General features: G+C 52.3%; 9 protein-coding genes across 9 annotated transcripts; 2 read left to right on the top strand and 7 right to left on the bottom strand.

The window, feature by feature from the left end:
* Window positions 1-643: 643 nt before the first annotated feature.
* On the bottom strand, window positions 644-2535 carry N7459_003953 (putative Na/H antiporter; the record flags this gene model as incomplete). Its single annotated transcript, XM_056943137.1, has 5 exons — window positions 644-1024; window positions 1085-1493; window positions 1552-1634; window positions 1689-2362; window positions 2418-2535. 5 exons carry the CDS (start codon window positions 2533-2535, stop codon window positions 644-646), a joined length of 1665 nt encoding a protein of 554 aa, XP_056800020.1.
* A 541-nt stretch (window positions 2536-3076) lies between these two features.
* N7459_003952 (RNA-DNA hybrid ribonuclease) lies at window positions 3077-4438 on the bottom strand (the record flags this gene model as incomplete). The annotated part of the gene is made up of 3 exons (XM_056943136.1): window positions 3077-3506; window positions 3575-4154; window positions 4231-4438. 3 exons carry the CDS (start codon window positions 4436-4438, stop codon window positions 3077-3079), a joined length of 1218 nt encoding a protein of 405 aa, XP_056800019.1.
* Window positions 4439-5514: 1076 nt separating this feature from the next.
* N7459_003951 (nitronate monooxygenase) lies at window positions 5515-6821 on the bottom strand (the record flags this gene model as incomplete). The annotated part of the gene is made up of 5 exons (XM_056943135.1): window positions 5515-5623; window positions 5683-5945; window positions 5996-6024; window positions 6083-6619; window positions 6764-6821. 5 exons carry the CDS (start codon window positions 6819-6821, stop codon window positions 5515-5517), a joined length of 996 nt encoding a protein of 331 aa, XP_056800018.1.
* A 2408-nt stretch (window positions 6822-9229) lies between these two features.
* N7459_003950 (uncharacterized protein) lies at window positions 9230-9431 on the bottom strand (the record flags this gene model as incomplete). Its single annotated transcript, XM_056943134.1, is given in 2 exon segments — window positions 9230-9346; window positions 9366-9431. The coding sequence occupies 2 exon segments, from the start codon at window positions 9429-9431 to the stop codon at window positions 9230-9232; spliced, it is 183 nt and encodes a 60-aa protein (XP_056800017.1).
* Window positions 9432-10263: 832 nt separating this feature from the next.
* N7459_003949 (FMN-dependent alpha-hydroxy acid dehydrogenase) lies at window positions 10264-11993 on the bottom strand (the record flags this gene model as incomplete). The annotated part of the gene is made up of 5 exons (XM_056943133.1): window positions 10264-10350; window positions 10400-10473; window positions 10529-11774; window positions 11830-11888; window positions 11966-11993. 5 exons carry the CDS (start codon window positions 11991-11993, stop codon window positions 10264-10266), a joined length of 1494 nt encoding a protein of 497 aa, XP_056800016.1.
* Window positions 11994-12623: 630 nt separating this feature from the next.
* Window positions 12624-12995, top strand: N7459_003948 (uncharacterized protein; the record flags this gene model as incomplete). The annotated part of the gene is made up of 1 exon (XM_056943132.1): window positions 12624-12995. The coding sequence occupies one exon, from the start codon at window positions 12624-12626 to the stop codon at window positions 12993-12995; it is 372 nt and encodes a 123-aa protein (XP_056800015.1).
* A 1298-nt stretch (window positions 12996-14293) lies between these two features.
* Window positions 14294-16707, top strand: N7459_003947 (6-phosphofructo-2-kinase PFK26; the record flags this gene model as incomplete). Its single annotated transcript, XM_056943131.1, has 2 exons — window positions 14294-14595; window positions 14871-16707. The coding sequence occupies 2 exons, from the start codon at window positions 14294-14296 to the stop codon at window positions 16705-16707; spliced, it is 2139 nt and encodes a 712-aa protein (XP_056800014.1).
* Window positions 16708-17447: 740 nt separating this feature from the next.
* N7459_003946 (DsbA family oxidoreductase) lies at window positions 17448-18226 on the bottom strand (the record flags this gene model as incomplete). The annotated part of the gene is made up of 2 exons (XM_056943130.1): window positions 17448-18107; window positions 18182-18226. The coding sequence occupies 2 exons, from the start codon at window positions 18224-18226 to the stop codon at window positions 17448-17450; spliced, it is 705 nt and encodes a 234-aa protein (XP_056800013.1).
* Window positions 18227-18782: 556 nt separating this feature from the next.
* On the bottom strand, window positions 18783-21206 carry N7459_003945 (SPX domain protein; the record flags this gene model as incomplete). The annotated part of the gene is made up of 2 exons (XM_056943129.1): window positions 18783-18911; window positions 18969-21206. 2 exons carry the CDS (start codon window positions 21204-21206, stop codon window positions 18783-18785), a joined length of 2367 nt encoding a protein of 788 aa, XP_056800012.1.
* Window positions 21207-21780: the final 574 nt, after the last annotated feature.

Raw genomic sequence — 21780 nt, 5'->3', positions numbered from 1 at the left:
AGGGACTGGGTTCTGAGGTCTTCAGGTGCTTCACCTCCCGACTCGGCGGAAATGGGGTTTCTTGTTGCTAATTGCCCGGACGAACGGGCTACCTGAGCATTAATCTTTGTTTTCTGATACTTCCAGCATACGCTTCAGAGCTGAGGGATTCGGGAGTTTATCTCTTCGGAAACGATTCAGTCTCCTTTGATGACTCCGATGTCACTTAGCTTTAGCTTTGTATCTTCTGCCCTCATGGCACCTGTATCAATGCATGGCGTTGTCTCTAGTTGAATTCGGGCCTGAACACTCACTCAAGTCTTCCATATGACTGAACGAATCACATCTCCCATACTCGAGAGCTGATAATGCTACTCGTAATCTAGACTGGTCCCATTCTTTGGGGTCGAATCAAGCTATATTCTATTCACAGATGGCCAAAGACGCGTCAAATCCTCTCCCTTCATCGCGACTTGGATAACTATGATAAACATCATCGGAATAGGCAAAAAATGAGAAAAGACCGAGATTAGAGATGCTCTCAGAACCACGAGACCTTGACGGAAGGACGGTCCCGTCGCTTTCTCGTCCCGGGGCCAAGCAGCGAATTAGCAATCCAATCCCGAAACAAGAAGCTCGAAGTTTTCGAGATACTTCTTGCCTGCTAGGCAGAACGAGTGGAATGAATACTATTCTGGAGACCGTCATTCGCGGTCGTCAACGACTCATGAACGACCAGGTTGACAGACCTCTCTGGTTCATCGGGCTTTCCAACACCAGGCTGGTGCTGGCTTGATGGCGAGCGAGGACGAATCACTGAGCGGCCGATACGGAAAAGTGGCGGGCGCGGCGAGTCGTTATTTCTGCGCTTGCGAGTCCGATAGCTCGTGTCGGTGAGCGGCATCGCTGTGCTGTGGGTATGGCGGATGGTTGAAATGGACACCGAGTCTGGTTCGTCCACCGTACTGGTGCTGATGACGCTGGAGATGGTGCGTGGAAGGTGGTAGCCGGCTTTGCCCACGGGGACCGAGAGGCCGTGCACGACCTAAACAAGTGTGAGATGTTGAATTGTGGACGGCCATGTCACTGGGAGGGGGATACTCACGATACTGCAGACTACCAGAAACCATACTACAATGTTGACTGTTTCTGCTACTTTCTGCGCGTCTTCTCGCACCTGGCCGTCGACTTTGATATCCAGGAGGAACTCTCGGCTGATCGACAGGTAAAAAATAGCACCAACGCCAATTGGGCCGAAGAACCCGACGAATGCGGCATGCGTGAGGTGCTCGATCTGGTGGATATACTTGTGCATGGCGAGGATGATCGGCAGTCGGCGGACCAGCAAGATGAGGATTCCCAGAAAGACAAGCCGGTAAATTGGGATGATGTCGTTGTTCAGGAAGGATGGCCAGGGGCAGACCGCACCAAACCATATAAACACTGCCAGATTGAGAAGCATGTCAATGGTCGGTTGGAGAGAGTCATCCATTGTCTCGAGACGGAACCAATCACTGATAAATAATTTCAGCTCTTGTTGCTCGTAATCTCTCTTCAAAGAAAGGTGCTCACTCTTGCGTGAAGACGTTGCCAGCGATAAAACATGCCAAAAGGTCATCCGTCCCAATGAGGCCGCACGTTCCTACGACAAATAGCTATTCTCTTGGTCAGTATTGAAATTATCTACTGAGTTTCGGGTCTCAACTCACCGCGAGTGCAATAGCAAACACCAGAAAGCTCTCCCGGTCGACATAATGCTTCTCTTCTGCCCAGTGCAGCAGCTTCCGAGACAGCCAACCCACAGCGGTTCCATAGGCGACACTCAGGAGGATAGTATAGACCCAGGTCTCATAGAACCACAACCCCATAGCCTTCCCTGCGCCGCCACTATATCCCAGGCCACCCATGCCAGTATACTTTAGCAGATAAATGCCAAAGAAGAGAAACGGGTAACCAAGTCCATCATTGGCACCGGATTCAGCGATAATAATACGCTGCAGTGGACGTGGTACATGTTTGTCGGCAAACTTACCCTTGACGATTGAGTTGGAGAGAACAGGATCTGTAGGGGTCACACAGGCACCCACGATCAAGGCGTGAAGAAACTTGAAGTTGGGAACCATCGCCCAGATGATGAGGCTGCTGCACATCCACATAGCAGCCATACCGGGGCCTAGCAGCAACGACAGACTGCGCCATTCGACCTGCAGGTAGCGCTTAGGTAGCTGTACGCCGGCCAGAACTAGCTGGACCCCCAGAACCAACCGAGTGAAGTGCAGGGTGATAGCTTCGAGGTTGTGCGCTGAATGCAGGGCATAATCATCCGGTCGAATGAAGTTGGCCGCATGTGGTGAGAATGCGACACCGGCTAACAACGAGATCACTATCTACAGGTGAGCATTCGCAACATGAGATCGAATGTACTGAAAGGGACCTACATGCTTCAGACAGATAGAACTGTTCTTTGCACAGATACGAAACCAGTCCGAACAGAGACACGAATCCCCCAAGAGTCGCGCACACGATATTAAAGTTGATCAAAGAAAGTGTCGGCATCTTGTTTTTGGTTCCACGGCGACAGAGCGCTCGCGTGTAGCCCACCACAGGAGAATCCGAGGTGTAGATTCAATCTGGTCGAGTGAAACACCGTCCGAAAAGAGAGATATGATGCGGAATGGCTTGTTGGTGACTCGTTGATACGTGACAGTACTTGCGTCACTCCGCAGCAAAAAGATGGAATGGCAGCGCGGAAACGAAAGCGAATGTTATTGAACCATAGTTTTGAAATTCAGAGTGTAGCGTGAGTCGATCATTTGAGAAAAGTGATACAGCTGCCACAGAAATGAAGCCACAGCGAATGGTGTTAAAGACCTACGGTCTGAGTCGATACCGGTCGCGGATGGTGACGAGGAGAGATTTGGGATGTTGGGTGCCAATGCGTCTTAAGTTGGCTGGGCGGGCGGTCTTGGCCAGGTGACTAAACAGTTAACTACACACCTGGGCAGCGAGCAACATGAAATAACTACAATGTCCAATACGATTTGGCTGCAGTTAACTGATGGAAGATATACTCGTAGTCGTCATAACATTAACATGTTCAGAAATCATCTTGAAATACCTCGTCCGGCACATTCTGACTAACTTCCAACGCCTCGGCCTTCTGTTCCACGCCTCTCTGGGCCCCGTTGACTGCTAGACGATCGGCTGCTTCATTGCCAGGGTCTTTGCTGTGTCCCTTGATCCATTCAAAGAGTGTTTTCACTTTCAATTCGTTGCGCTCCTCAATCTTCACCAGGATCGACTCGACCAGATCGCGATTCTCAACAGGCTTCTTGTCTTTCGTCGTCCAGTTATTGCGCCGCCAGTTGATGAACCAAACGGTGACGCAGTCAATTGCATATCGGCTGTCGGTGAAGATTGTGACATCGCGATGGCGGGGCGCAATGTCAATGGCGCGAAGAATGGCCGTTAATTCCGCGCGTTGGTTAGTCTGACGACTTCCCTTCAATGGCTCCGAGACGTTCCTGCTAGGATAAATGATGTCAATCAGAGGGACTAACTAGTAAGTCTCACACCGCGGGACGAGAGCACAAACCTTGGGTCTCCGGGCCCGAAATATACTCCCACCCCGGCCGATGCCAATGCGGTGCCATTCCGCAATGAACTCCCATCAGTGTATATCCGTAGCATGCCGGGCAATGCCGTGGACTGTGTTTTTGTGGCAGCCTTTTGATGTGCTGTCTTGTACACCACCTTCCCTGTAGCTGGATCTAGCAGCACGTTGGGATCGAACCCATCCTCCGCTCCTTCTGGTAGGGGACCTTCCCCTGGTGCATACTCGACTCCGTCGGCATCTTTGGGGACTTTATCCGTCATGCCATGGGCCCCGGCTGGCTTTGTTGCCTCGCCGAATCCAACGGGAGGGGGTGGCCGTTCTTGACCTGCCTCCACGAATTCCTCCGCCTCTTCCCGTGTCGAGAATTTCCGGTATCGAGGTCGCGTAAATCCACAAATCTGCTCCTGGGCCTTTGACCAATCTGTGTACACTCCAGGTACTCGACCTCGCTGTATGCCATAGTATCTGATGTTCTCGGGATCCTGTCCAGCACTACCGCCCGGGGGCTTGAGCCCCTTCATAAATGCATTGGCATCTTCGTAGCTGAGGAATGATTGGACTGTAGGACAGGCATGCATTAGTACAAGATGGAGGGGCAATCTCAGTCAATTTGGAGCGGCAGGCATAGCACTCACACACGGCTCCCTTGTACCCGGTTATTTGGGCTAGGCAGTCTTGCCAGCCGTAGTAAATACCAGGTTTGAACCCCGCCTTGACGGCATAGTACTTAGCTGAGGTTGTTCTCTTGCGTTTTGTACCAGCAGTCGGCGATGGGGAGGGTTTGGAACGAGGTGAAGCTTTCGGCACGGGCGCCGGGCTCGGCGAAGGTGTGGTCCCGTTCATCGATTCAGTCTGATCCTCGCAGGCAGTTGAATACAATAAGATTCGGATGTTTAAGGTCGAAGAGGCCGAAGTCTCAAATGTTGAAAGTGGGTGCTGGAATGTGGACGTTTGTTGCAGGTCGGAGCGAAGTGTCCAGTGTCGCAAAGTGAATCGCAATCCGGAGCTCGGGAGGGAACACCAGCGCCCCAGCTTTAGAGCTGAGGACCAAATGCGGTTATAAATTGTGAATCCCCCGAAGAAAGACGGGGTGAGCGAGAAACGAGAAACACGACGGGGAGAGGCAGGGAGTTCGTGGGCAGCTTTGGGAGAAAGAGAAAGCGAGAAAGCGAGAATGAGGAAAAGAGAGGGGGGTCGGAAGGGGAGAGGGGGGGGGGGGGGGGACCTTGCCTGATTGGGGCTTTCGCTGTATACCGATACCAAGGTAGCTGGGAGATGCCCCTGGTTTTGGATTTGCTCTTCTCGAAAATCTCCTTGCAGTTAATTTAAAATCGACAGCGGTGCCATTTACTAGCAGGCTCTGAGGACCTGTGAAACCGAGGAAAATGACAGCTGCGGAGGCCAGACATGGCCGTTCTGACCTGTGGAGGGCGCGATTCTGTACCCGTCAATGACTGTGGTCCGCGCTCGACCTGCACCACTCTATTCTGCAATATTCGAGGTGTACAACCGGGATATTCTCGAAATCAATTTCTAATTTTTGCTCGCTTTCATCGTCCCGAGTCAGGTTTTGCGTGATTGACCTGTGGAGAGATCAGGACAGCGAATAACTCGAAGATCAATGAAGCTAGTAGACTAAATAGAGTGAGTGACCAGTATGAGAAAAGGATGTTCATGGTAATGCGCAAAAACATACGATTCTTTCTAAAACCCGGTCACCACCATGTAAGAAGATGGGTAATCCTTTTTGAAACCTAAATTGCTTCGCTACAAATATATATTCCATGCCAAGGGACAATTCGGGACCTAACTGATCTAATACGTACAGACGCGCGTCATGAAAGGTGAAAATATGCCCAGTTCGTAGAGAACCATAGAGTAGTCGACGGCACTACAAAGATAAACGTAACCCGGCCGTTCTAGATGCTATCCAGGGCCGCTGTAACTGCTAGCTTTGCCTCTTGTTGAATAGCTGTGATCAATTCCCCCACAGAGACCACCTTGTCTATGATACCAAGGCTTGCGCCCCTACCAAACCAAGTCCTATTAGCATTGCATATCGAGTCAAGGGGGAAAGGAAATCTCACGCCCACACGGTTCGCCGATGATCTTCTCCGTTTTCCCTGGCATTTTGATATCGCCGGATGATTTCCTCGTCACTAATTCCTTCCTCAGATTCCCTCCAGCTCAGTCCTGTCACGGCTCTACCGTCATACTGCCGGGGAAACACATCAGTAGACTGGAAGACATCATGCCGAGTCGACTTGACGGTGGAAATGGCACCGTCACTGGTCGATATAATTGCTTGCTTGATGTGACTCGGTGCAGGACATTCTGAAGTTACGATGAACTAGTAGTGGTTAGTCTTATAGAGCCACCAAGGAGGATTCACATTCTCACTCTGGTACCCATCACTACTCCATCGGCACCTGTTTGATGGGCTGTCAGTTGAAAATCCATAATTGCGACCAGTGACAGATAACCCACCAAGTCCTAATGCTGCAACGCAGCCTCTGCCATCGACAATACCTCCAGCTGCAAGTATTGCTTTGCGCGAGATGTCTCCATTCTTCACAAGAACGTCTCGCACTTCGGGCAGGAGAGACATGAGACTTGCTCCTTGAGCCCACTGGTGTCCTCCGGCGTCTGACCCTTGGACGACGAGGACATCGGCGCCCTGGCTGAGCGCTTCTTTGGCTGCCTGCACAGTGCCAACCTGTACGAAGATCTTGACACTCCAACTGCTCGTTGTCTGAATCTTGTGAATAGCTTCTACGAGCGGCAGATGATCTGCATCGGACTCGGGGAAGGACAACCAAACGGCAGCGACACGGTGCTTTTCGAGCACGGGGATTGCATTCTCAATATACCCAGATGGCTGGAACGTGATGAAGCCCACACCGATGGGGAGTGTCTGCGTTGAAGGGATGTCTCCGAGTTCCGATCGAACTTTCCCCAGTTGATCATCGAGTCTTTCCAGCTGGGTCGATCCGGGTTTGAAATCGAATCCTCCGCCAATAAATCCTGTGGACGACAGTCAACGAAAGATTCCGAGTGTCCGCCCCAGGAGCGCAGAAAATTAGATGCTGTTTTGTTCCACATCCCAACTTGAGGTCCCAGAAGAAAAGCGAATTGGGACGAAGCCGGCACAGATTCGTCTTAACATACCGAGGCCTCCAGATTTTGTCACCGCAGCTGCCATATGAGGATCTGTGAATCCAAGCATCGGCGCGTTAGCGATAAATGGCTTCGTCGCATGAGGAAACCATTTTGGGAGAAGATGTCCCCGTGTTGATGCCATAGCTATTCTAGGCTGGTTTCTCTGGGTCGAATTATGAACACGGCAGTGGTGCGAAATCATACGAAGAAAAACCAAGGGAGCATGCAGTTGGTCAATTCGAAAACATGTCAGATATTCAGCGTCGTACGCCCCCCGCCTCCATGTACCCGCGGCTTCGACCCCACGCAGGTCAGCAATTCATTAGAACGTCGATTGTTGGTTGCCCTGTCGCGTTCTAATAAAGTCGACATAATGATGATTTGGTAATTAACCCAATAAGTCGAGAATGACTACCCGTGGTAGGCTTGTAGCTTGATACTTCCCCAGAATTGTAATGTCAAGGCCGGACCGAGTCTTCATGTGTTAGGATAGGAGGGGATCCGACCAATTGGAATCAAGAAGTCTGTGTTGCCATTCCGCCCAATCTGCCAATTTAGGGGCTTTGGATGGATAAACTATTAATGCGAGTCTCTATATACTTATTCCGACAGTGGATTCCGCTGACATGTTACTCGCAGCAGTATTATTGCTGATACAGCTGCTGCCCGACGTCAATGCAAGCTCTTAACAGCTGGATGCTGAAACATTGAAGTGCATACTACTGAAGGATCGGCTTGACATTGGCATACTATATGCATGTAGTGTAGGCAGATGCACATAGCATCTTCACTTCAGCCACTGAATTCTGTGGTCCGCTGCGCCGGGAGAAATATTTTCCATCGTCGCAGTACAAGCTGTCAGGCCCCCTTTCACTGCCTAATATCCAGGTCAATCAATATGTCCATAATCGAACCTCCCCCAAAGATTCTTCGTCTTCTACACGAGAACCTCACATATTCCGCAGCGAAGAGTCGCGAAACAAATGTTCTCCACGAATCGAAATACTGGGAGAAGGAACAGAAGTTCTTGTCATATCTGTATCATAATCGAGACATCATCAGCTCCACCGTTGCTCAGCATTTCGGCTTGACTTCAAAGGATTGCCTAGTAGCTGACCCAGCAGACTGGCTGTGTGGAAGCTTCAATGTTTGCATCCGAGTCCACATCCGACGCGACACACGGCCTGAGAAACAAGTTCTGATTCGATTCCCTTTGCCTTATCGAGTCGGAGAGCTGATCCACCCCGGGAATTCCGACGAAAAGATACTTTGCGAAGTAGGGACATATGCGTGGCTCTAGGTCAATTGTGCAGACATTCCCATCCCATTATTACATGGATTTGCTCTAGGCACAGGTCGAACAGTATGTTTATATACAGTACATGCGATTTCTCCTGCTAATCAGAGTTCAGTTTACTCACATAGAAGATTTACCATTTCCTTCTCGCTTTGCGCAAAAACTTCGTCGCTGGACTCTCCGACGCCTGGGCTATCCAGTACCCTCTCAATATGTGTCCTTTCCCAAGGCGCCTACTCTCAGTGTAGGATACATTTTGATCGATTACATACAACCGTCTCAAGGTAGAATGCTCTCTGAAACATGGGAGCACGGCCGTCATGACACTCATTTGCGGATGAACTTTTTTCGTGGCCTCTCTCGAGCACTTGTCCAACTTTCTCAGGTCCCGTTACCAAGAATTGGTTCGTTCACCTTGGATGAGAAGGGGTACTTGAGGCTTCTCAATAGACCACTTCCTCTTCAAACTCACCAACTGGAAAACGAGGGATTACCTGTTGATATTTCCCGACACACCACCTATGAGTCAGCAAGTTCCTATATTTCCGACCTCTTCTCTTTGCATGAGAGCCGACTACGGTATCAGCCTAATGCCGTGGGCCATCTAGAGGACGGTGCGTACCAGACATCGGCATTAATGGTCATGCGGAGCGTCTGGCCTTGTTTCTTTCGCCGGGAATCGCTTCGTGGTCCATTCTTTCTAAGTCTTACTGATCTCCATCAATCCAATATATTTGTTGATGATGAGTGGAATATCAAGTGTTTTATTGACCTTGAGTGGGCATGTTCTCTCCCTATCCAGATGATCCATCCTCCTTACTGGCTGTCAAATCAAGCGGTCGATCTACTCACTGTATCGGAGTACGGACCTCTCCACGCAGAGTTTATGCATGCATTGGCTGAGGAAGAGACAACTCCGCCTGTGTTATATCCTACTCTACAACAAGGCTGGGAAAGCGGGACATTCTGGTGCTCGCTAGCATTGGAGAGTCCAACAGCATTATTCAAGATCTTCTACGATCACATTCAACCAAGGTTCTCAAACAAGACTGATGAATCTTTCTGGCTGGTCACTATGCCTTATTGGGGGTTTAATGCCTTTTCATTCATTCAGCAGAAAGTGGAGGAGAAAGAAAAGTATGATCTTACTCTATATCAGGCGTTCACCCACTAGCGTTTCATCTCGCGCTCTCATCCTTTTGCTCATCCTTCTTTCCTTTATTCTTCTTCTCCTCCTCCTTGTATTTCTGCATGGCGTTTCCCAAACTCATTATCGCGCTCTTGCCTCGTTCTGCCTGGGCGGCTTTTCCAGACGATGTGAGTTGGTTGCGCTGGTTCGCGCTCATTCTCATCGAAATTGGGCCTCTTGGACCGCGCCATCGTAGCTCGAATCGGAGGACTGTCGGTTATCCATCCATGGATCTCTCCTAAAGTATTAGGTAAGCGTGAGCGCAACCTTGGAAGTTTCCCGAGGTCATGACTGACTCAACGTCGGATTTAACGATCACAGTGGTCTGATTTGCAGGGGTAAAGACGGGCCGGCGGTAGGTAGTGGATGAGAGGTGAAGAAGGCAAAGAGGAGAAAGTGACTTCGAGACACCATATTGCTCATCCCTGTCCCTCTTGCTGCAGAAGGTACCGCGGCGCGTAATATCTACCAATCGTTTGAGCCGTCACATGAACGAGCACCTCAGTCTATACTTGTTTAGTAAATTCGATCACTAGGATAGTCTCTGAACTCGACCAAGCCTGTGGTACATGATTCGCTAAAGCTCGGTTGACCACCACAAAATGATTCAAGTTTAACGAAAAAAATAACAAAAAAAGATGACCAGACCCGGGCTCGACGAGGACCTTATCGGTGTTAACGATACGTGGTAACCAACTACGGTATCGGGCCATTTACGAAGGAAAGAGAGGAAACAGGTTATCTAATTTTACATTAATTCCAACCTGCGAAGCTTACTTGCGAACAGGAGAGAACCTTGGAGCCAGAGCCGGGAGGAGAAACCACTCGCCGTGTAGAGATAGCTACGTAGAAGCATAATATTGGTGGTAAGGATTACACTATCCCTTCCTTTCCTGGTCATCCAACCCATAACAATTGTCATTATATGACCAGCTCACGGATCGGCGGTGGCTAGTATCTACAATTGAAATGAAGATTTTGCAAATCTAGTGCTAATTACAAACAGGAGCTCAATACCTGCCCCTAAAGCTTCGCTCGGAAAGCCCGTCTTAAAGAGTCGAGACCCGATGGTCCGTCATAGATCTGTTGCTCAGCCAAGCGAGTGTTTATCTGGGAAGCTGTCAGTGCTGTTCTCAAATGAGGAACAAAGGCTGATTACATGTTGAGGACCCAGGGCATCAACGCCTTCCACACCAAGAAGCCGCATGCATGTCTTACTTTCGTCGGCCAGAACTATCGAGTCAGTCAGTATGATACCCCTGACTGAATGACAACACACAGAACTTACTCTGCAACGTCCGTCGAACGCCGTCAGCTCCACCAGCGGCGAGGCCCCAGAGAGCAGGGCGACCGATGCCAACCGCCTTTGCCCCCAGACAGAGGGCTTTTACGACATCTGTGCCGCGCCGGATGCCACCATCCACATAGACTTCCAGCTTATCAAAGACCTCAGGACAGTATTTTCGGATCTCTAAGAGAGTGTGCACGGCTGGCGGTGCCGTATCCAAGGCTCGTCCACCATGGTTGGAGAGGATTATTCCCTTGATCCGTGGGGCGTGGAGTGAGGCAAGATAAGCATCCTCATGGGTCTGAAGGCCCTTCAGGACAATGGGAAGGTCAGTGTGCTTGGCTAGCCACGGTAGGGTCTCTTGCCATGTCAAAGAGGGATCCGTGCCGGCAAAGAGTTGTTGACCAACACCACCAGATCCTCCCGAAACATCCGGAGTGTCGTCTGCCGTGCGCTCTGCCGCCTTCACGCCGCTGGTCACGGCAGTGGATGCACCGACAATGCTATTTCGCTCGTCATCTTCACGCTTACCCGGGACAGGGGCGTCAAGGGTGAGAACAATGAATTTGATCGCTTTGAGTTTGTTGATGCGAGCCAACATCGCCTCGCTCTTCTTTCGGTCAATCTGAACGTAGATCTGCCAACCAAATATCTGATCTGGAGCAGCATCCTTCACAATTTGTTCCGGGGTCATGGAGGCGTTGTTAGAGATAATCTGCATTGCTCCAAAGCTACGGCAAGCTTCCGCAATCCCTGCCTCGCCGGATGGGTGGCCGAGACGTGCCATCGCCGCAGGCGACACATATATAGGCATCCCTAATTTATGGCCCAGAACGGCGGAGTCTAAATCGCAGCGAGTACAATCAACAAACACTCTTGGTCGCAGAAGGATGGAGCGGTAGACGTCGGTGTTGAAGTGCTTCGTGACTTTGTCGTCGGACGCTGAATAATAGTACGCCCATGCTTTGTGGCTCACTTGCTTCGTAGCGACTTCTTCAATCTCATCCAAGTTGAGGAGCGTCTCTACGGGTGGAGGCCCTTGGGTGGGCTCCTCTGTTTCAGCAGCAGGGGTCTCGCCCCTGGGCAGTGTGCTGGCGTCCACGGTTCCGAGACATGCCTCTGGCTTCAATTCTTCCTCTAAAATACCCGGAGGATGGATGGGGTCATACTCTTCGGTAGCGTCCTTGCCCGAGAGCTTCAGAATGATTTTTGCACCACCGGGGTGACTGGACAGGAAATCGGTCACCTAGCATACTAGTCAATTTCGACCGTGATACCAAAGTGCAAGCCAAGAAGCGTACATCGTACACCTTGCCATATAGAATTACCCAGCAGCTTTCCGGGGTATTATGTTTTGCGACTATAGAATCTCGTCAGTTTTGGATTGACAACTCGAGAAAGGAGCAGAAACGGTGCCCGTGCGGAGAACGAAAATACCTTCGGCCGCATCGAATACTTTGGACATCTTTTCAACCGGCAGCAGGCCACAAATGTCTGGGAGATCTCACATACGCTGTTAGGGGGGAACAGAGAGGAAAACCCAGGAGAAGAAGAACTCGGGCGAGAAGACGCTGACGCTGTTCGGAGAAGGCGCCGACCGTCATGGCTGGCAAAGTGTGGGGAAGCGGGCGGCGACTGAGCTGCTGCGTCGGGCAAGTTCGATAGCCGACCGTTTTTATTGGAGATCTGAAAAGCACCGCACGTCATTGGCGGGGAAATGAGTTGTGGGTTCGGCTCAACGACTCGGGTTGGCGAAGAAATGCGAAGGGGCACACTGGAAATACATCCATTGCAAAACCCCAAGCGGGGACTCGGAAATCAATCTCCAAACTGCAGAATGACGAAAGCAGCAGTGAGTCCAATGGTGGTGAGGGCGACCACGTGAGTGGTCACGGGTGTCCCAGATTCGCGATGTCCGCCTCGTCGCGTTCCTTCTTGATCCTTCTTGAGCTCGTCTCCCACCCAAGTCTGTATCGGAACACCATGTTCGAGGTGCGTGGCCGTTGTTGTCCGGTGACATAGCTTCTCTCTCCTCTGCTTCCATCTTCATGGCTAACTGACCCAGCGACGAGCGGCGGATCGATATCGTCTCCGAATGCACCGTGCCCGCTCGGCAGTGCTGACATCCGATGAAATTGTTGAGGTCCGAGCAGCACAGCGGACGTTCGAAGGCGCCTATGTCCGAACAGCGCTTTCCCAGTTCTCCTTTGCCCTGGTCGTTCTCAAGATTTTCACCGCCGAGTTCTACAGTATCGGTGCGCTGTTTGCCATCTACGGCACCGGTGTCCTCATCATAGGGCTCTTCCGCCGCTCCCAAGGAAATCGCCAATTCTTCTCCGAAGTGGGGCAAGATGGCATTCACCGTCACAAATTCCGGACCAGTGGAAATGCCGTGGTGGTCCTGACGGCGCTCAGCGTTGCGGCATACGCGTGCCTGATCGGCTTGACGCTGAACCTAAGCAACTGATCGTGAATATTCGGGGAGCGGGGCGAAGGGTCCACCGTTCACTCCGTCTCGAATACCTTCTTTGCAAGCCACCGCGCCTGGGCAATGTGTGTCACCCCCTGCGTTACCGCCAAGTGCCAAGGATTCTGTACCACACCATCGGATTGATACCACCCCCGGCGGTGGCAGCGGAGGATCAGTGTAACTTGGCGGAAGCCTATCATTGGTCGGGGTTCTAGCTGCTGTACTGAAGACCGAGGCTGACTGCCAAGGATGCCGAGTATGTCCCGCGGAAAGGGAGGACTGGCCTGAGCGGCCAAGCGCATGTTGCACAAGGCCTCTCAAGCAGTGACTACTTATATATCCGGAGACGCCGGGATTCAAATCTGTTGATGAGTCGATCATCTCGGCACGCCCAACCGGCTTCCGCAGGGCTGAGGTCTGATATCTACAGCGCTCCGCCGAGACTGGGGCCCTCAATGATTACTTTTGGTGGAACCCGTCGATATTCCAGGCATCACCAAGCTAATAGTTTTCGAAGGGATATGGTGATGATTGCTCCACCGTGTTGATTTGGCCTAGGAGCTCTCAAGCCAAGCATTCTAAGCTGAAGATAACGACTGTAGTTGCCAATAGACTCGCGACACCTTCCTTGCACCTGCTGTTCTAGTGTGTATATAGAGAGCTCTAAATCCATCCTGCTACCCACTCAGTCCCAGCTATCATTGTGATAACTAGGACGCGGTTGACTTGACATCATACCATGATGACAATCTTGGTGCTGCAGTGATCCACCGTAAGTGGGCTTGACGATCGCTAAAGGGCGAGGTGACCTCTTTCGCTTGCTGGGCGTTTGATTCGGTGCTCTTCTCATTCACCTTTTCTTCACTGTGTAAAGCAAGAGAACCCTTCATTGCATCAGGTTTGTCGAGGAGAGGGGGAGTCGTCATCGACCAGACCTGTTCCCGGTTCTCTCTTCTCCTACCCACCTGAGAAACCTCTCTACAGACCCTGCTTAATTCATCTGCCGCACAACACGCCAACGCAAAAGAGAGCTCTCGAAATCAATCTCCAAGAGAGCGTTTTTGGGGTGTCGCGTCTTTGACTCTTGCCAGGGACTCTCTGGCGCAGAGTGAAGGTGACCTCACCTCGTTTGCCGTTGGTTGACTCATCCGCTTTTCCCGCCTTCTTTCTTCCCCTCCCACTCAGTTCTGCGAGGCTTCAAAAATCCTGTTCTCAAAGGCTGCAAGATCCCCCCTCGACGTCCAGTGTCTTTCGGCTGCTCTCTCAGACCGGTCTAACGTTTCCCCCCGCCGGGGATGGCGCAACATTCCAACATCGCCCGGTCGGCTATCATGACGTCGGCCACATCGCCCGACCCTGCAGCTCTGACCGATCAGAGGAACATGAACCAGCGGCCCGACGGCATCGGCTCCAGCGACAACAGAATCGGCTCGGGGAAAGAAGGAGCCATGCTGCCTCCTCCGAAGACCGTGGTCGGGCGAGCGCTAGGGAATGACTTGCATTCCGATGCCCACAAACCATCGCAGGCGCCCAAGGGCGGATTCGGAAGCGCCCTGGCTGACACTCCGATTTCTACCGCACCCCCGTCCCCACAGATGTAAGTCGTCCCTGCTTCTGAGTCGTCGAGGTCCCCCTGGTGCCTAGAACCTTTGCCTTGAACATTTATTTTGGGCTTATAAGGCTTGCGATGATCGGCGTTGCAATCTGTGCCCGCCCGAGGCCCGGAGAGGGCTGTAGCTCTCCCCTGACGCTCGTTGGCTTGTCGAGAACGCCTCCTGCCCCCCATTTCCCCAGAGGGTTCAGCTAGCTGCTTTATCGCGTGGTTGGCTCGGTTTTGACCGGATGATTGGACTAACATCGTTCTCCCTGCAGATCTGGTCGCACCCAACCCGGCACCCCAAATGGCCGAGTCCGAGCAACCACTCTTGATATTCCCGGGTTGACCAAGTCCAAGGTCTCTCCCGATGGCCGGATTGCCCAACGTGATGTTGGTGCGAAACTGGTTATTGTCATGGTTGGTCTTCCGGCCCGTGGCAAGAGTTACATCACCAAGAAGCTTGCCCGGTACCTGAACTGGCTCCAGCATGACACCGAAATCTTCAACGTCGGTGAACGCCGTCGTGTTGCGGCGGGCAAGTCTCCCTCACCTGCCAAACTCGACCGCGGCCAGGAGAAGCGCCCAAGCAATGTCCACAAGGATCTTGTTGACTCGGTGCGCCGCTTGAGCGTCAGTGTCGGAACTATGAACCAGCCTGAGGCATCGTCTCCAGAGAATGAGACCCCCCTTCCGCCCCCAGTGGTTCCAGCCAAGATCCTCGTGAATGGCCAGGATCCTGATGCTTCTATCTCGGCGAATGGGAGCACTGTCGTGCCTTCGATCGATGCCGGCCCCGGCCAGTCAACCCCGGATGATGAAGCCGTCAATGAAGCCTCCCCGGAACCAATGGATCAGACCGCGAATTTCTTCGATCCCCAGAACCAGCGTGCGGTTAAGCTCCGCGAGCAGGTAGCACTTGACACTCTTGATGAGCTGCTTGACTACATCTTGGAGCGCGGTGGTAGTGTTGGCATTCTCGACGCGACTAATAGCACCTTGGAACGCCGCAAAGCAATTGTTGACCACATCCGCAAACAGGCTGGCCCTGAGCTCGGCGTCCTGTTCCTTGAAAGCAGCTGTGTCGACAAGGACCTGCTGGAGGCGAACATGCGTCTGAAGCTTTCTGGACCTGACTACAAGGGCCAGGATCCCGTGGAAGCTTTGGAGGATTTCAAGAAGCGAGTGGCTCTCTATGAAAGGTCTTATGTGCCCCTGGGAGAATACGAGGAAAAGCATGACATGGCTTACATCCAAATGATTGATGTTGGTCGCAAGATCGTTTCCCATCAAACCCATGGTTTTCTGTCTTCGCAGGTTGTTTACTACCTCCTCAACTTCAATCTTTCACCTCGTCAGATCTGGATCACCAGACATGGTGAGAGCATGGACGACCAGGCCGGCCGCATCGGCGGAGATTCTGATCTCAGCGAGAATGGCAGACGATATGCCAAGGCCTTGGCTCGTTTTGTTGACCACCAGCGGCAGCAATGGGAGCTGTATCAACGTCAAAAGGATCTGTTGAAACACTTCCCTCCACGTCCTGGCGACAGCACCCCTCCTAACCCGTCCTACATCCCCCGTGACCGGCCTCGCAATTTCTGTGTCTGGTCATCGATGATGCAACGAGCTGTCCAGACTGTTGAGTACTTCAACGAAGAAGAGTACGACGTCAAGCAGATGCGCATGCTTGACGAACTTCACTCTGGCAAGATGGAGGGCATGACTTACAAGGAGATCCAAAAGCAATACCCCGAGGAGTATGCTCATCGCAAGAAGGACAAGCTCTTCTATCGTTACCCGGGACCTGGCGGAGAAGGCTATCTGGACATCATCAATCGTCTGCGTACTGTCATCGTGGAGGTTGAGCGCATGACCGACCACGTTCTCCTAGTCAGCCATCGTTCCACTGCTCGCGTTCTCCTTTCTTACTTCCGTGGATTGAAGCGTGACGAGGTCGCCGATCTGGACGTTCCTATGGGAATGCTGTACATGCTGGAGCCTAAACCTTACGGAGTTGATTTCAAGGCTTACCGCTACAACCCTGAGACGGACTGGTTCGATTATCTCCCGCACTATGAGTTGCATCAAGTGGGCACGCAGCAGACGGCGTAACTTCAACCAGACGAGTGACAGATAACCTTATTCTTTGAGGTTCTCTTCGCTCCTAACTTTCACGACTTACTACGATATGCCACGACTCCTTTCTTAACAGCACAAGGCAACACCAAGATGCTCGTCTTTCGGATTCTCGAAGTATCGGTCAATATCCTTCGCTGCAGAATTTCCTTTCTTCTCTGTGTTAACCACGGGGCTCCTGTATTCTTCCCTCCCCATTTACTCGCTGTGTATCATCATGCCCAACTTTCCGCCACTTTGCTCTGGCTTTCCCATTCCTCTGAAGCTTCTCCCCTTTGCACGGTTGATGGTACGGACACCCGACGCATGAGGGGAGTTGTCATGTCTTTTTAATGCCCAATTTCCTTTTTCTTTTGCCTTTTTTTCATCTCATAGTGCCCGCTGTTCTTGCATGGACTTGGGCGTTCTAGAAGCGATGAATTGCCACGAGTTTCCGGGCTCCACCAAATCGTGTTTACTCGCCGGATGTTTCCTGGTGCATGGCAACACTGGACAAATAGACATGATGGCGGTGCTTTTGATTTTTCCCCCCGGGCGGTTTTCCTTGGCTATGACATAGGGAGTATCTGGAGCTAGCCAATCCATCTTTAATACATTTTCAATTTCTTTCCTACAAGTAGAGTTCGATTCCAGTCCGCTGTTACACATAAGAACAGCCTGATATCAACAAACCAAGTGATTGGCTTCATGGAGGAGAGAAAAGGACCATCATCACATTAGGCCTCCTGCTTCACTCGCTCGAAGACCTCCAAGAAAGTCTCCGGCTCATCCGCCCCTTCAACCGAATACTTGCCTTGCACCGAGAAATACGGCACCCCGGTCACCAACCGCCTCGATGCCGTCTGCGCCTCACTATCCACTTCCGCCCCGCCAGCGTCAGACTCCAATAACCTCTCAACCTCACCCCGGTCCAACCCCGCGCCCACCGCCGCCTCAATGAGGACCGCCGGGTCGGTGATATTCTTCTCCTCTTCAAAGTACGCCCGGAACAAGTTCTCCACCACCCGTGTCTGCAGCCCGCCAACAACCACACTGCCCGCCGCCGAGCGCGGCGCACTCGCCCCCGCGCGCTTGCTCTCTTCCTGTCCCGCATACCACAGCAGCCGGTGCGAGTCGCGCGTCGACCCCGTGTTCCCGCCGAACCGGAACGCGATCCCTTCGCTCGCGCCTACGGACGATAGCCGCGAGAACATGGCCGCTGACCGCGCCGCGCCGAACTTCACACTGTACATCTCCTGCTTGTTGACGCCGGGGTATGTCGGCGAGGCGGGGTTGAGGTAGAACGCGCGCCAGCTCACGTCGAATGTGTCGTTGGGGTGGTTGCCCTGGTGTGCTGCTATGGCGCGGGATAAGCGCCGGTAGCCGACGAAGCACCACTGGATGTGTTCGAGGTAAGTATGAGCATATGGGTGACTCGGCAGAGTACCTGGACTACTGGGTGGTCACGTACGGGACAGACGGTGTCGGAGATGATCTGGATCTTGAAGTTGGTCATGGTTTGCTGTGAGGAGCGGAAGAGGGTGGGAGCTTGTAAACCTGCGAGGGGCGCGGCGCTTGTATAGATCGAATCTCGGGGCTAACGGCTGTCCATTTGTCAGCACCAGGTGGGATCCACTGTTCGTGATGACGGAGGATTCGAGGCGGCAGTACGGAGTAAATGCTTAGATGGGGGTTTTAAGGCGGTGTTGCGACAGGGACAAGGCTGCAATTGAATCTTTGTCGGAAATCGTTGCAGACGTCCCGGCCATGATTTCGCTCTGGACAGCTTCGTACTTTGTAGACGCCAGAACATTTGCGAGTCCAAGTCTCGATCCAAACCCCACTCCTACTACAGGGAATGGAGAACTAGTCTTGTCGATGAAACATGCTATTGAGGCTAGCTAATCATGATGCAGAGAATGACGCCACGAGCGCATAGAGAAACTCTCAGACCAATTGTAATCGTGTCATGTGTAAAAGAAACCAGCTGTGTGCACCTCACAAAAGGAACCCACTTCATTACCAAAATGGATCTTCGAGGAAGCCTGTCCAAACTCAAACTCAAACTCTTTTTAGATAACCTGCTGACCCAATCCAGCCGATTGCCTTGAGGTCGCACTGCCGAAGGCAGAGGAGTTGGAGTGGACGGGGACTCCGGCAGAGGGATCATTCGACTGAGCTTGTTCCAACATATGCTTGTACTAATCTCAAATATTAGCAAGAAGCCACCTCCGATCCGAGAAAGTGAAGGAACCTACCTTAAAGGCAAAGTTGAGGACCAGAGCGACAGCCAAACCAAGGCACACAACAAGGGGACCAAACATATTGTCCAAATCCTTGCCACTGCGTTGGCGGATAAGGCGGGAGCGCTTTTCATACATGAACCATCCCCAGGCCGCGGAGAACAGAGCAAAGAATGTGTAGACAATAGCAAGAGCCTTGGCCACTTGGTTGTGTTTACCAGCCGCATTGTAGAGACCGAGAGACAAACTCGAGAGCAGAATGCTAATATGCAACCATTTGATGAAGGTGCGTTGGTTGGCAAGCCACACCTTGCTTTCCACGCGAACGGGACCCGAGTCCTTGATCCAGACTCCAGGGTGTCGTACCCCAGGTGGCAAAGGGACGGTCTTCTGTCCCAGCCAGCTCTGGCTGGAGATGCCCAAGGACTGGAGAATCGAGGAAAGACGGGAAGGGGCCGGAGGCTCTTCTTGAGGTTCAGCGAGCGGCTCCGGCTCGCGGTACTGGGGCTCAACGACTGAGGGCCGTGGGCGCGCTGCCGCATCGCTGATACCAGAAGGCCTGCGCACAGTTGAACGAATTCCTGCGTCACTCCACCGGGTGAAGGAAGATCCCGTCAGAGGATTACCGCTTGGGCTACCCGTTCCACCCAGGAAACTGCCAACGGCCATATCTTCCTCTGCGCGTTTTGCCAGGCGCTCCTGTTCCTCATAGAAGGCAGTCTCGGGGTCACGGCGGATATCATTCTCCAGCTCACCGAGCCAGAAGGGGAAGCTGTTGACGTGATCTTCGAAGAGCTGAGCAACTCCGTGAACAAATTTAGAAAATCGGGGGGCGTCCTTGACCAGATGAGACGACATAAGGTCATTCACCCATTCTACCTCATGAGCCTTTCCTCGTAACTTGATCTCCAACAAAGCATGCGGGAAGCGAATGATCTCTCCAGTTCGCACAGTGCCAAAGGGGTAAGACATAGCAGCATCATCCAGGTCGGTACGGTGCCACTCGGAGGGATCGCGGCAAGGGCGTTCGGGGTCGAGCGCATCTTCGCGAATCATAGCAAGGTTGGTGTCAAGGGAAATGCGAATATGGTCATCACCAGGAATTTGGAAGGCGGTGCGAGTATAGTTAGCCCGGATCATGGGTTGCAGGTTGTTTTCCTTGATAAAAGACTGAAGCTCCTCCACATCCTTCTTAAGAGACTCGGCCTCTGCCGATCCGGCACTGTTCATGTCCTCCATTCGATGGACCTTCTTATCCAGATGGTAATGGCCATCCAGGAATTCCTTAATATGTTTTTCTTTCAGCTGCACTTTGACCTCATGGCTGCTGTCCTCCTCGGTGACGGTTTTCTTCTCCAGGAAGATGGGAGGCTTGTCCTGCAGTTGACCAGTCCAGCGTAACCTTAGAGAGCCCGCTTCAGCGGCACGCGCAACTTTCTGGTTGTAGAGATCGAATTGGGGGTTATCGAAGTAGAGAGAAGTAATGGTTGGGTCGTCAATCAGTGTATCCAGGTTCTTGGAAGTGCCAGGGTTGTAGATAAGAACGGGTAGACGGCGAAGGATGAATGTTTTGACTTCCAGAACATTGTCGGCGTGCACCCAGAACTTATAGGAAGAATATACGTCACGGCCGAAACCCCGCTCTGGCTCCTTCGGCTGCACGATGTCCTGGCTCAACGTCTCTCGTACAAAGGAGTACATCATCGACAGGCGATGAACCAGCGGAGAGTAATCTTCCGAGTTGAAGGGCAGCTGTGACAAACGCACCTGCAGCAGGGGCTTCACGCGGTATCGAGCCCCACGCTTCCGGTCGTGTTTCTTGGCGGCCTTGAGGAAGCCTGTGAAGTTGATGCGGCTGTACTTTTCGAGCTCGCTAACCTCCCTAGTGATGCTATCCAGTTCCTGCAGAACCTCGGAGGCGATGCTCCGTTTCTGCTGTTCCTCGAGGGTGGGACTCTCCTGTTCAGCGGCAGGTGCCAATGGCCGCAGCTTGGCCTCACAGGCGGAGGTACGCTCTCGGAGCTGCTGCGAGGTATTTGATTGGAAGGAATTGACCTTGTCGAGCTGCACGTTGAGCAGCTCCTGCACAAAGGCCTCCTCGTCTTGCTCGGTCCAGTGGATTTCGTCCGAGTCACTGGCATCTTCGCCAGTGACATCATGCTCACGAAGAAGCGTCTTTAGCTTCCCATAGTCAATATAATTACCTTTCCAGGGTGGATAGACCGCATTCCGCAGTGTCTTCCCGAATCGCATGGTGTTTCAATGAGGGAGGTGGACCAGATGGCAATTGTGTAGCGTCAAGTATCCGGGGATGCACACGGGCAGGGAACAGAACGTGAAGAGGACAGGGAAACACGAAGCGAACCCCAGCAGTTGTGCAGCACTGACACTCTCCTGCCGATGGGACACACAAACTGGAACTGGCCGACAGCTCAGGTTGAGAGAGAGCAAAAAGAACCTGAGCCACTGCGGCATCGAACTGCTCTCTAGCTTGCACGTGCGCCCATCTCTGGGTTAGCTTGTCTTTCCGATTGCAGCACTCCAGCCAATCAGCGTTGATCGCACAGTGATTGACATACTCGGGCCGGCATTGTTCCGTGGTATCGGTATTACCCTGCTGCGGGACCAATATCGCGGAGCAACTGCTAGGGGAGCAATCTCGCCTTGGTTCTAGAGCGTTTGGATACATTGCTCTGGTGATTCTTCGAAATTATATATAAAGTGATACCTAGGAGACACAGTAGTGGCGGTCCATAAGTTTCAGCATCCCTCTAGAGCCACACCCTGGTGACTGCTATACGCTCTACTACCTATTCTATTTCACCTC

Source organism: Penicillium hispanicum, assembly GCF_028827665.1.
Source record: "Penicillium hispanicum strain IBT 35686 chromosome Unknown utg000004l_segment0_segment0, whole genome shotgun sequence".
Lineage (NCBI taxonomy): Eukaryota > Fungi > Ascomycota > Eurotiomycetes > Eurotiales > Aspergillaceae > Penicillium > Penicillium hispanicum.
Note: the sequence above shows the minus strand (reverse complement) of the source record. Positions and strands in the feature narration are given on the sequence as shown.